At 46.5% G+C, this 13927-nt stretch overlaps 1 protein-coding gene across 1 annotated transcript in view; it reads left to right on the top strand.

Annotated features, from left to right (window-relative positions):
- The window catches only part of OTOG (otogelin), a 1016637-nt gene that overhangs the window by 244336 nt on the left and 758374 nt on the right, over positions 1-13927 (top strand). Inside the window, exons 7-9 of the mRNA XM_077292284.1 lie at positions 9531-9652; positions 9722-9927; positions 10038-10171. Of these exons, the coding sequence (XP_077148399.1) occupies positions 9531-9652; positions 9722-9927; positions 10038-10171 (462 nt within the window). The remainder of the gene's footprint in view (positions 1-9530; positions 9653-9721; positions 9928-10037; positions 10172-13927) is intronic.

The raw sequence follows: 13927 nt of genomic DNA, 5'->3' as shown, positions 1-13927 counted from the left end.
GCCCGCGAGGGCTCACAATCTACAAGGGATGGGTGAGGGTACAGGAGGAGAGAGGACCCTGCCCGCGAGGGCTCACAATCTACAAGGGATGGGTGAGGATACAGGAGGAGAGAGGACCCTGCCCGCGAGGGCTCACAATCTACAAGGGATGAGTGAGGATACAGTAGGTGAGGATAGAGCTGGTCATGCAGCAGTTTGGTCGATCGATGGTTACTGTAGGTTGTAGGCTTGTCGGAAGAGGTAGGTCTTCAGGCTCTTTTTGAAGATTTCGATGGTAGGCGAGAGTCTGATGTGTTGTGGTAGAGGGTTCCAGAGTAGGGGGGAAGCACGGGAGAAATCTTGTATACGATTGTGTAAAGAGGAGATAAGAGGGGAGTAGAGAAGGAGGTCTTGTGAGGATCGGAGGTTGCGTGTAGGTAAGTACCGGGAGACGAGGTCACAGATGTATGGAGGAGACAGGTTGTGGATGGCTTTGTATGTCATGGTTAGGCTTTTGTACTGGAGTCTCTGGGCAATGGGGAGCCAGTGAAGGGATTGACAGAGGGGAGAGGCCGGGGAATAGCGGGGGGACAGGTGGATTAGTCGGGCAGCTGAGTTTTAGAATAGATTGGAGGGGTGCGAGAGTGTTAGAGGGGAGGCCACAGAGCAGGAGGTTGCAGTAGTCAAGGCAGGAGATGATGAGGGCATGGATTAGGGTTTTTGCAGATTCTTGGTTGAGGAATGTACGGATTCGTGAAATATTTTTGAGTTGAAGTCGGCAGGAAGTGGAAAGGGCTTGGATATGTGGTTTGAAGGAGAGATCAGTGTCAAGGATTACCCCGAGGCAGCGACCTTGTGGGACTGGGGAGAGTGGGCAGCCACTTACTGTAATGGATAGGTTCGTTGGGGGGGTCGCGTGAGATGGGGGAAAGATGATGAATTCTGTTTTGTCCATGTTAAGTTTCAGAAATCTAGCGGAGAAGAAGGATGAAATAGTGGACAGACATTGAGGGATTCTAGTTAGTAGGGAGGTGATATCTGGTCCAGAGATGTAGATCTGTGTGTCATCAGCATAGAGGTGATACTGAAAGCCATGAGATTCCCTGTATACCGTATTAGCGATCACACAGCCTCCTGTATACAGTATGAACCAGACATAGCCTCGTATACACAGTATGAGCCCCACATAGCCTCCTATATATAGTATGAGCCAACACATTGCCTCCTTATATACAGTATGAGCCCCTACATAGCCTCCTATTTATAGTATGAGCCACCACATAGCCTCCTATATATAGTATGAGCCACCACATAGCCTCCTATATATAGTATGAGCCACCACATTGCCTCCTTATATACAGTATGAGCCACCACATAGCCCTCCTATATACAGTATGCGCCCCACATTGCCTCCTTATATACAGTATGAGCCCCTGCATAGCTTCCTATATACAGTATGCGCCCCACATAGCCTCCCTATATACAGTATGCGCCCCACATTGCCTCCTTATATACAGTATGAGCCCCTACATAGCCTCCTATATACAGTATGTGCCCCACATAGCCTCCTATATACAGTATGCGCCCCACATAGCCTTCTTATATACAGTATGAGCCCCTACATAGCCTCCTATATACAGTATGCGCCCCACATAGCCTCCCTATATACAGTATGCGCCCCACATAGCCTCCTATATACAGTATGCGCCCCACATACCCTCCCTATATACAGTATGAGCCCCAACATAGTCTTCTATATACAGTATGCACCCCACATGGCCTCATATATACAGTGAGCCCCCATATTACCTCACTATATGCAGTATGAGCCCCACATTGCTTCACTATATATAGTATGAACCCCCACATTGCCTCCTTATATACAGTATGCACCCACATAGCCTCCTATATACAGTATGAGCCCCCACATTGCCTCACTATATGCAGTATGAGCCCCCACATAGCCTCCCTGTATACAGTATGAGCCCCCACATAGCCTCCTATATACAGTAGGTGCCCCACATAGCCTCATATATATGGTGTGAGCCCCCACATTGCCTCACTATATACAGTATGAGCCCCCACATTGCCTCACTATATACAGTATGAGCCCCCACATAGCCTCCTATATACAGTATGAGCCCCCATATAGCCTCCTATATACAGTATGCGCCCCACATAGCCTTATGTATACAGTATGAGCCCCCACATTGCCTCACTATATACAGTATGAGCCCCCACATTGCCTCACTATATACAGTATGAGCCCCTACATAGCCTCCTAGATATAGTATGAGCCCCCACATTGCCTCCTTATATACAGTATGAGCCCCTACATAGCCTCCTATATACAGTATGCACCCCACATTACCTCACTATATGCAGTATGAGCCCCACATTGCCTCACTATATACAGTATGAGCCCCCACATAGCCTCCTATATACAGTATGAGCCCCCATATAGCCTCCTATATACAGTATGCGCCCCACATAGCCTTATGTATACAGTATGAGCCCCCACATTGCCTCACTATATACAGTATGAGCCCCCACATTGCCTCACTATATACAGTATGAGCCCCTACATAGCCTCCTAGATATAGTATGAGCCCCCACATTGCCTCCTTATATACAGTATGAGCCCCTACATAGCCTCCTATATACAGTATGCACCCCACATTACCTCACTATATGCAGTATGAGCCCCACATTGCCTCACTATATACAGTATGAGCCCCCACATAGCCTCCTATATACAGTATGCGCCCCACATTACCTCACTATATGCAGATTGAGCCCCACATTGCCTCACTATATACAGTATGAGCCCCCACATAGCCTCCTATATACAGTATGCGCCCCACATTACCTCACTATATGCAGATTGAGCCCCACATTGCCTCACTATATACAGTATGAGCCCCCACATTGCCTCACTATATACAGTATGAGCCCCCACATAGCCTCCTATATACAGTATGAGCCCCCATATAGCCTCCTATATACAGTATGCGCCCCACATAGCCTTATGTATACAGTATGAGCCCCCACATTGCCTCACTATATACAGTATGAGCCCCCACATTGCCTCCCTGTATACAGTATGAGCCCCCACATAGCCCCCATATACAGTATGAGCCGCACATACCCTTCAATATAAGTATGAGCCACCACAGCCTCCTATATACAATATGAGCCCCACATTGCCTCTCTATACATTGTAGGAGCCCCCACATTGCCTCCATATATACAGGATGAACCCACAGCCCCATATAGCCTTCAGTATACAGTTTCATCCCCCCACATAGCCTCCTATATACAGCATGAGACCCCACATAGCCTCATATATACAGTATGAGCACCCACAAAGCCTCCTATATACAGTATGAGCACCCACAAAGCCTCCTATACACAGTATGAGCCCCCACATAGCCTCATGTATACAGTATGAGCCCCACAAAGCCTCTTATATACAGTATGAGCACCCACAAAACCTCCTATATACAGCATGAGATATGTCTCACTATACACAGTATGAGCCCCCACATAGCCTCCTATATACTGTAAAGTATGAGCCCCCACATAGCCTCCTATATACTGTAAAGTATGAGCACCCACAAAGCCTCCTATACACAGCATGAGCACCCACAAAGCCTGCTATATACAGTATGAGCACCCACAAAACCTCCTATATACAGCATGAGCCCCCACATAGCCTCCTATATATAATATGAGCACCCACAAAGCCTCCTATATACAGCATGAGCCCCCACATAGCCTCCTATATACAGTATAAGCCCCCACATAGCCTCCTATATACAGTATGAGCCCCCACATAGCCTCCTATATACAGTATGAGCACCCACAAAGCCTCCTATACACAGCATGAGCCCCCACAAAGCCTGCTATATACAGTATGAGCACCCACAAAACCTCCTATATACAGCATGAGCCCCCACATAGCCTCCTATATATAATATGAGCACCCACAAAGCCTCCTATATACAGCATGAGCCCCCACATAGCCTCCTATATACAGCTTGAGACCCCACATAGCCTCCTATATACAGTATGAGCCCCCACATTGCCTCACTATATACAGTATGAGCCCCCACATAGCCTCCTATATACAGTATGAGCCCCCATATAGCCTCCTATATACAGTATGCGCCCCACATAGCCTTATGTATACAGTATGAGCCCCCACATTGCCTCACTATATACAGTATGAGCCCCCACATTGCCTCACTATATACAGTATGAGCCCCTACATAGCCTCCTAGATATAGTATGAGCCCCCACATTGCCTCCTTATATACAGTATGAGCCCCTACATAGCCTCCTATATACAGTATGCACCCCACATTACCTCACTATATGCAGTATGAGCCCCACATTGCCTCACTATATACAGTATGAGCCCCCACATAGCCTCCTATATACAGTATGCGCCCCACATTACCTCACTATATGCAGATTGAGCCCCACATTGCCTCACTATATACAGTATGAGCCCCCACATAGCCTCCTATATACAGTATGCGCCCCACATTACCTCACTATATGCAGATTGAGCCCCACATTGCCTCACTATATACAGTATGAGCCCCCACATAGCCTCCTATATACAGTATGCGCCCCACATTACCTCACTATATGCAGATTGAGCCCCACATTGCCTCACTATATACAGTATGAGCCCCCACATAGCCTCCTATATACAGTATGCGCCCCACATTACCTCACTATATGCAGATTGAGCCCCACATTGCCTCACTATATACAGTATGAGCCCCCACATTGCCTCACTATATACAGTATGAGCCCCCACATAGCCTCCTATATACAGTATGAGCCCCCATATAGCCTCCTATATACAGTATGCGCCCCACATAGCCTTATGTATACAGTATGAGCCCCCACATTGCCTCACTATATACAGTATGAGCCCCCACATTGCCTCCCTGTATACAGTATGAGCCCCCACATTGCCTCCCTGTATACAGTATGAGCCCCCACATAGCCCCCATATACAGTATGAGCCGCACATACCCTTCAATATAAGTATGAGCCACCACAGCCTCCTATATACAATATGAGCCCCACATTGCCTCTCTATACATTGTAGGAGCCCCCACATTGCCTCCATATATACAGGATGAACCCACAGCCCCATATAGCCTTCAGTATACAGTTTCATCCCCCCACATAGCCTCCTATATACAGCATGAGACCCCACATAGCCTCATATATACAGTATGAGCACCCACAAAGCCTCCTATATACAGTATGAGCACCCACAAAGCCTCCTATACACAGTATGAGCCCCCACATAGCCTCATGTATACAGTATGAGCCCCACAAAGCCTCTTATATACAGTATGAGCACCCACAAAACCTCCTATATACAGCATGAGCCCCCACATAGCCTCCTATATATAATATGAGCACCCACAAAGCCTCCTATATACAGCATGAGCCCCCACATAGCCTCCTATATACAGTATGAGCCCCCACATAGCCTCCTATATACAGTATGAGCACCCACAAAGCCTCCTATACACAGCATGAGCACCCACAAAGCCTGCTATATACAGTATGAGCACCCACAAAACCTCCTATATACAGCATGAGCCCCCACATAGCCTCCTATATATAATATGAGCACCCACAAAGCCTCCTATATACAGCATGAGCCCCCACATAGCCTCCTATATACAGCTTGAGACCCCACATAGCCTCCTATATACAGTATGAGCCCCCACATAGCCTCCTATATACAGTATGAGCACCCACAAAGCCTCCTATACACAGCATGAGCACCCACAAAGCCTGCTATATACAGTATGAGCACCCACAAAACCTCCTATATACAGCATGAGCCCCCACATAGCCTCCTATATATAATATGAGCACCCACAAAGCCTCCTATATACAGCATGAGCCCCCACATAGCCTCCTATATACAGCTTGAGACCCCACATAGCCTCCTATATACAGTATGAGCCCCCACATTGCCTCACTATATACAGTATGAGCCCCCACATAGCCTCCTATATACAGCATGAGCCCCCACATAGCCTCCTATATATAATATGAGCACCCACAAAACCTCCTATATACAGCATGAGCCCCCACATAGCCTTCTATATACAGTATGAGCACCCACAAAGCCTCCTATATACAGCATGAGCCCCCACATAGCCTTCTATATACAGTATGAGCACCCACAAAGCCTCCTATATACAGCATGAGCCCCCACATAGCCTTCTATATACAGTATGAGCACCCACAAAGCCTCCTATATACAGTATGAGCACCCACAAAGCCTCCTATATACAGTATGAGCACCCACAAAGCCTCCTATACACAGTATGAGCCCCCACATAGCCTCCTATATAAAGTATGATCCCCCACATTGCCTCACTATATACAGTATGAGCCCCCACATAGCCTCCTATATACAGTATGAGCTCCCACATTGCCTCACTATATACAGTATGAGCCCCCACATAGCCTCCTATATAAAGTATGATCCCCCACATTGCCTCACTATATACAGTATGAGCCCCCACATAGCCTCCTATATACAGTATGAGCTCCCACATTGCCTCACTATATACAGTATGAGCCCCCATATAGCCTCCTATATAAAGTATGATCCCCCACATTGCCTCACTATATACAGTATGAGCCCTTATATAGCCTCCTATATACATTACGAACCCCGACGTAGCCTCATATACAGTATGAGCCCCCACATGTAAACATCCTATACACATATGAAAAAAAACACATGCTCACCTTTCTCCCATTCAACTGGTACTCTGTTCCGGTCTGGCTCTATGCATAAGTGATGCGATAAAGTAATATCATAGCGTCTGCTGTCTCACACATTGATTGGTGGAAGAAGGAGCTGGTGGCGCCGTCCTCCACTAATATATTCAAAGCTGTCTGCATCTAGATAATGCGATGTAGCTGACAAAGGGTGGCAGCGGACAGGCAATGTGTTCCACTGGTACTCTGTTCTGGTCTGGCTCTATGCATAGGTGATGCGATAAAGTAATATCATCGCGTCTGCTGTCTCACACATTGATTGGTGGAAGAAGGAGCTGGTGGCGCCGTCCTCCACTAATATATTCAAAGCTGTCTGCATCTCGATAATGCGATGTAGCTGACAAAGGGTGGCAGCGGACAGGCAATGTGTTTCACTGGTACTCTGTTCCGGTCTGGCTCTATGCATAGGTGATGCGATAATGTAATATCATCGCGTCTGCTGTCTCACACATTGATTGGTGGAAGAAGGAGCTGGTGGCGCCGTCCTCCACTAATATATTCAAAGCTGTCTGCATCTCGATAATGCTTGTAGCTGACAAAGGGTGGCAGCGGACAGGCAATGTGCAAAGGCATGGTGCGGCACTTGAGCCACTGTTTCAGCATTTCAGCTGTCTCAGTCTGTGGGTTGAACTAGAACAGCCAGATGGCTGGATGTGACCTGCGGGCCGCAGTTTGCCAAGGTTTGCTGCATATGGAGCAATTTTTCCAGTTTCCTCTCAGTGATGGCAGCTTCTCCCTAGATCTCTCCAGCTTGAGCCATTCTACCAGTGATGGCAACTCTCATGACATAGAAATCATACCACACTACAAGTCCTAATTGGGCCTCTCTCCTCTAAAGTATACACTGCTCAAAAAAATAAAGGGAACACTAAAATGCCACATCCTAAATATCACTGAATGAAATATTCCAGTTTCAAAAATGTATTCATTACATAGTGGAATTCATTGAGAACCAAAAAGCATATAAATTATCAATGTAAATTACGAATAATATGCTATGGAGGTATGGTTTTGGTAAGATACTCAAAATCAAAGTGTAAAATCAAACTGCACTGATCCAATGTCAGTGCAAATACCTCAAGAATAGGAAATGCTGCTCAGTGGTGTGTGTGGCCTCCACGTGCCTGTATGATCTCCCTGGGCATGCTCCTGATGAGGTGACGAATGTTCTCCTGAGGGATCTCCTACCAGACCTGGATTAAAGCATCAGTCAACTCCTGGACAGTCTGTGGTGCAACGTGGCGTTGGTGCATGAAACGAAACATGAGGTCCAAGATGTGCTCGATTAGATTGAGGGTTGGAGAATATGCAGGCCAGTCCATAGAATCAATGCCTTCATCATGTAGGAACTTCTGACTCCCTTCAGCCACACGAGGCCTAGCATTGTCATGCGTCGGAAGGAACCCAGAGCCCAGTGCATATGGTCTCACAATGGGTCTGAGGATCTCATCCCAGTACCTAATAGCAGTCAGGGTATTTCTGGTTAGCACATAGAGGGATGCACGGCACTGCAGAAATGTTTCCCCACACCATTACTGACCCTCCTCCAAACCGGTCATGCTGGAGGATATTGCAGGCAGCAGAACGTTCTCCACGGCGTCTCCAGACTCTGTCACGTCTTTCACATGTGCTTACTGTGATCCAGCTCTCATCCGTGAAGAGCACAGGGAACCAATGTTGACTCTGCCAATCTGCCAATGTTTTGTGGCAAATGCAAATTGCCCTTGTGGATGTTGGGCCCTCATATCACCCTCATGGAATCTGTTTCTGACAATATGAGCAGACACATTGATGTTAGTGGCCTGCTGGAGGACATTTTGCAGGGCTCTGGCACTGCTCCTCCTGTTTCTCCTTTCACAAAGGAGGAGGTAACGGTCCTGCTGCTGAGTTGTTGCCTCCTATGGGCCATATCTCCTGGTGTACTGGCCTGTCTCCTGGTATCCGCTACATCCTCTGTACACTGTGCTGACAGACACAGCTACACTTCTTGCCACAGCTTGCATTGATGTGCCATCCTGGATGAGCTGCTCTACCTGAGCAACTTCTGTCTCATGCTACTGTACCTCTCAGGGCGAGAGCAATGACAAAATGCAAAAGTGTCCAAAACGACAGCCAAAAAGGATGAGAACAGAGAAATGCTCTGTGGTCACCCCCTGCAGAACCAGACCTTTATAGGGGTGTCTTGCTAATTGCCGATCATTTCTACCTGTTGTCTGTTCCATTTACACAACAGCAGGAGAAATTGATTCACAAATCGGTGTTGCTTGACAACTGGCTAGGTTGATTTCACAGAAATGTGATGGACTTGGAGTTACATTGTGTTGTTTAAGTGGTCCCTTTATTTTTTTGAGCAGTGAATTTGGTGAAGCAGGTGGTGTTATGGTGCATTGGCACAGTCACAAAAGTGCATACCTTCTAACATTTACAGAGAGGTCGAGGGATTCGTATTTTTAGTAATTACACAACAATTTTCCTTCTATTGAAGCTTCTTAGTTAGCGTTCTAATCCACTACAACATCTCTTTCATGGCTCCCATAGAGTATGATGTCAACAAAAATGCCCCTTATACACCGACACACCATCCCAACAGCATAATGACACCCATAGTCTTCACACTTGATGATAGAATGATGTGGAACCTAGAAATGATCGGCCCTTCATACTGGTGTTATGTGCTTAAATCCTGATGTGACTTGACTGATTACCTGTGACAGGTGCAAAATGACCCATCCTGCTCCTCCCGCCCGTACTCATGTGCTCGCTCCGTCACTTTGTATTTTGGTGGCTCAGTGGAGGTGACGTTACAGAACCGTATTGTTCTCATCAATAACCTCAGGTGAGTGATTTCCTCGTGGGTGGAGGGTGAAATTTGGATCTGGCACAACCTAAATGTGTCTTCCCCCAGGGTTCAACTACCGTATGTTAGCGGAGCCTTGAAGATACAGAGTCTCTCCGAATATACCATTGTCACTCTGCTGTACATTTTCTCCTTGACCTGGGATGGAATTTCTGCCATTTATCTAAAGATGAGCCCGGAGTATGTCGGAAGAACCCGGGGACTATGTGGAAATAATAACTGGATTCCCCATGATGATCTGGTGACAAGCTATGGTGCGCAATTATCTATACATTGTCTGCCTCATATCTCTCTATTTCATATATATCTATCACAGGAGGCAGATTATTACCTTTTATTTTCTCTTGTTCTTGCTGCTTTGCAGATAAGGTGACGGAGAACATCGAGGAGTTTGTGGACAGCTGGAGGGAGGATTTACCTCAGAAATCGTGGATAAACCCCTCAACCCCTCTGTCGTATGAGCCGCCATGTGCAGCATTACCACAGCTGGAGAGAGAGGTACATCATACCCATGGTGCGGCAAGGTCTGTGGCACACAGGGTCCACCTCCGGGACAGGTTGTGGGAGTAGTAAACTGGTCAGGGGGAAAGTATAAGGGGAGGGGGGGGGGGGCTGTTCAGGAGGCTGAAATAGGGAACTGGACAGAGGACAAGGGGCAGAAGTAGGGAACTGGTCACGGGATGGAGTACAGGAGTAGGGAACCGGTCATGTGATGGCGGACATAAGTAGTGAACTGGTCATGGGATAGATGACAGGAGAGGGAACTGGTCATGTGATGGCGGACATAAGTAGTGAGCTGGTCATGGGATGGATGACAGGAGAGGGAACTGGTCATGGGATTGAGGACATGAGTAGTGAACTGGTCATGGGATGGATGACAGGAGAGGGAACTGGTCATGGGATGGCGGACATAAGTAGTGAGCTGGTCATGGGATGGATAACAGGAGAGGGAACTGGTCATGGAATGGAGGACATGATTAGGGAACTGGTCATGGGATAGAGGAGAGGAGAGGGAACTGGTCATGGGATGGAGGACATGAGTAGTGAACTGGTCATGGGATGGAGGACATGATTAGGGAACTGGTCATGGGATAGAGGAGAGGAGAGGGAACTGGTCATGGGATGGAGGACATAAGTAGTGAACTGGTCATGGGATGGATGACAGGAGAGGGAACTGGTCATGGGATGGATAACAGGAGAGGGAACTGGTCATGGGATGGAGTACAGGAGTAGGGAACCGGTCATGTGATGGCGGACATAAGTAGTGAACTGGTTATGGGATAGATGACAGGAGAGGGAACTGGTCATGTGATGGCGGACATAAGTAGTGAGCTGGTCATGGGATGGATGACAGGAGAGGGAACTGGTCATGGGATTGAGGACATGAGTAGTGAACTGGTCATGGGATGGATGACAGGAGAGGGAACTGGTCATGGGATGGAGGACATGATTAGGGAACTGGTCATGGGATGGATGACAGGAGAGGGAACTGGTCATGGGATGGAGGACATGAGTAGTGAACTGGTCATGGGATTGAGGACATGAGTAGTGAACTGGTCATGGGATGGATGACAGGAGAGGGAACTGGTCATGGGATGGATGACAGGAGAGGGAACTGGTCATGGGATGGAGGACATGATTAGGCAACTGGTCATGGGATAGAGGAGAGGAGAGGGAACTGGTCATGGGATGGAGTACAGGAGTAGTGAACCGGTCATGGGATGGAGGACATGATTAGGGAACTGGTCATGGGATAGAGGAGAGGAGTAGTGAACCGGTTCATGGGATGGAAAACAGGAGTAGGGGACAGGTCAAGGGTTGACTGACATAAAAAGGTGGCTGGCCAGTGGATAAGTCAGAAGTAGGGGATATTTAACACATAAAAACATAATGCAAAGTCTAGATGGGAAGTAGCACAGTAATAATATCCTGAAGTCAGTGTATGATGTGTAATGTGACAGATATCACATGTACCACATAATACATGATCATACACGATGCATCAGCACAGTGTGACTAATGAATACAGGAACTCCAATATTGCTCAAAATGTTAAAAACCTAAACCTAAAGAGCCCAAAAGCCTTTTACCACGTCACCGAGACCTTTTAATATGGATGGTCCTCAAACACTTAATCTCTTGCCTTATGTCTATGGGAGTGAAAAGTAACCCAGGCATAGCTCGCAATAAAAAGCTTATGTGAGGAAGATGGGTGGTTAAGGAGCTGGGCCCTGGAGGGACTACACCCCTCGATATGTACTGCATAAAAAAAAGACAAAAAGAAGAAAAAATACAGCACCCCTACCCACCCATCTTTCATATTAAAAGGTCACCTTGACGTGGTTGGAGGCTTTTGCGCTCTTTGAGCAAAAAATGTTAAGTCCTGTCAAATATCACAGCCGGGGGTTGGGGTAGCGCTCATCCACTGGCTGTTATCTTTTTGTTAAGGGAACATAACTCCAGTGCTTCTAATTGCCAGAAAAATTACGCAATTGTATGACGAGTGATGAATGAGACCGCTGCTGTTCCAATACTAGACCAGTTATTTGGGAAATCTCAGTGAGTGGTATATACACCCAGAATCCAACGCATGGAATATATTTATATATACCCCCCCCCCCCATAGGGTCACTGCCAGCTCCGCAATAACAAAAGTAACTACTCACTGCCACCACCAATCATTTTACAGGCCGATTGGGCACCCATTACAGGTAGCATATGGCTTCAGGTGTGTGGTTTATAGTGCAAGAGGAACAGAGCTATAGATTTAATCCAGAAAGCTAGGCAGATATTGAGGTCATATTTTCTATTGTCATTTTACCTGTACATACAGACCAAATATGACCTGGTTCGCATCATCTATCAGCCTGTTATTCAATTGTAGGGATTCTAGTGGTCCCATGGTGATGTGAGTAAATACGTCTTGTTTGTACCTTTAATACAGTACTGGAACTCTATATCCCACAAATATCAGATCGATACAAACCCCAATATTCCTTTCTGTACCCTGGAACTGTGTTGACTACAGTCTGTGTAAATTGAAGCTATGTGCGTGGGAAAGCACACTTCTCTTGTAAACACCCTCCTTTTGGGTTCTGTATTCCCATGGAAGATCTTTCCAGTTTAATTACCTGTACACTACAGGGAGTCCCAGCTTCAAAGAGGTTATAGCTTTATCTCTCTTGCTAGTTCCCTTGTTTAATTACTTTCTCTTCCCCTTAGATCTACTTAGTCCAAGATGTTCCATATGTAATTCTACTTCAAAAGTATTTGAGTGTCAGCTCTTTTACTTTTGGAGATGTCTTATGGATTTTGATTTCCTCTATGACAAGTACCTTTGCGTTTTTTAAAGTTTGCAGCAATATTGTGTTCATGTATTCATTAGTCGCAGAGCTGACACATCGCGTATGTGTCTGTATATTGGCCACATAGCGCATTTGTTCACCTTTGCCCTAATTTAGTACTGAAGGTGTGTGGACTCTATTTTTTCCTTTTTGCGCAGTACATAATACATTATCTAGATGGGGAATTACACAGTACATGATGAAAACATGGAAAAACATTTTAAAAGCATCTTTATTTATTCAGTATCGAGTGTGAGCCCCACGTGCAGAAATCTCCGCCATTACGTGCCTTGGCATGTCACTTTTCAGACGTGTCCTAGGAGCTATTTCTCCACATGGCAGCGCGTGGTCGCATGTTCCTCATTCGCCTGAATGTGTCCCCATGGCTGCAACTTCCCCAGACTTATTTCCCATCAAGCCAGAGGCCTATCTAAAGGCTCAGCTCAGTGGGGGAGCAAAACATCCGAGTGGGCCCTTAACCAGGGAAGCCTGGACAACTGTGGTGGTGCCCCCTAATCGTGATTATGGGGGAACCTCAGCAGATAACTGTGCTGTTACTGAAAATCTCTAGCAAAAATTAGCTCTGATATTACCGCCGTATGATGACCATGACCATGATGATGACCATGTAGTGGGAGATTCCAGTCCTGTGGAACATGTAAGAGATCTAGGTACAGTCATAGATGGTGACTTACAGCTGACGTTCTTTCTGAGCCATTAACTTTGGCCATCTTTTCCAGACTACCATAACGTTTCCAGCCAGGACTGCAGAGATTACGGCACAGAGTTTAGTGGAAAGTGGATATTATCCGCGCTGTGAATAAAGCATTAATCCAGATATGACAAAATAAAAGATGGTGGTTTATTCTATTCGTTTCAAAGTACCAGTTACTTCTTCTTCAGGATATTA

This window comes from Ranitomeya variabilis, chromosome 2, assembly GCF_051348905.1.
Source record: "Ranitomeya variabilis isolate aRanVar5 chromosome 2, aRanVar5.hap1, whole genome shotgun sequence".
Classification (NCBI taxonomy): Eukaryota; Metazoa; Chordata; class Amphibia; order Anura; family Dendrobatidae; genus Ranitomeya; species Ranitomeya variabilis.
This window is presented reverse-complemented; position numbering and strand designations above follow the sequence as displayed.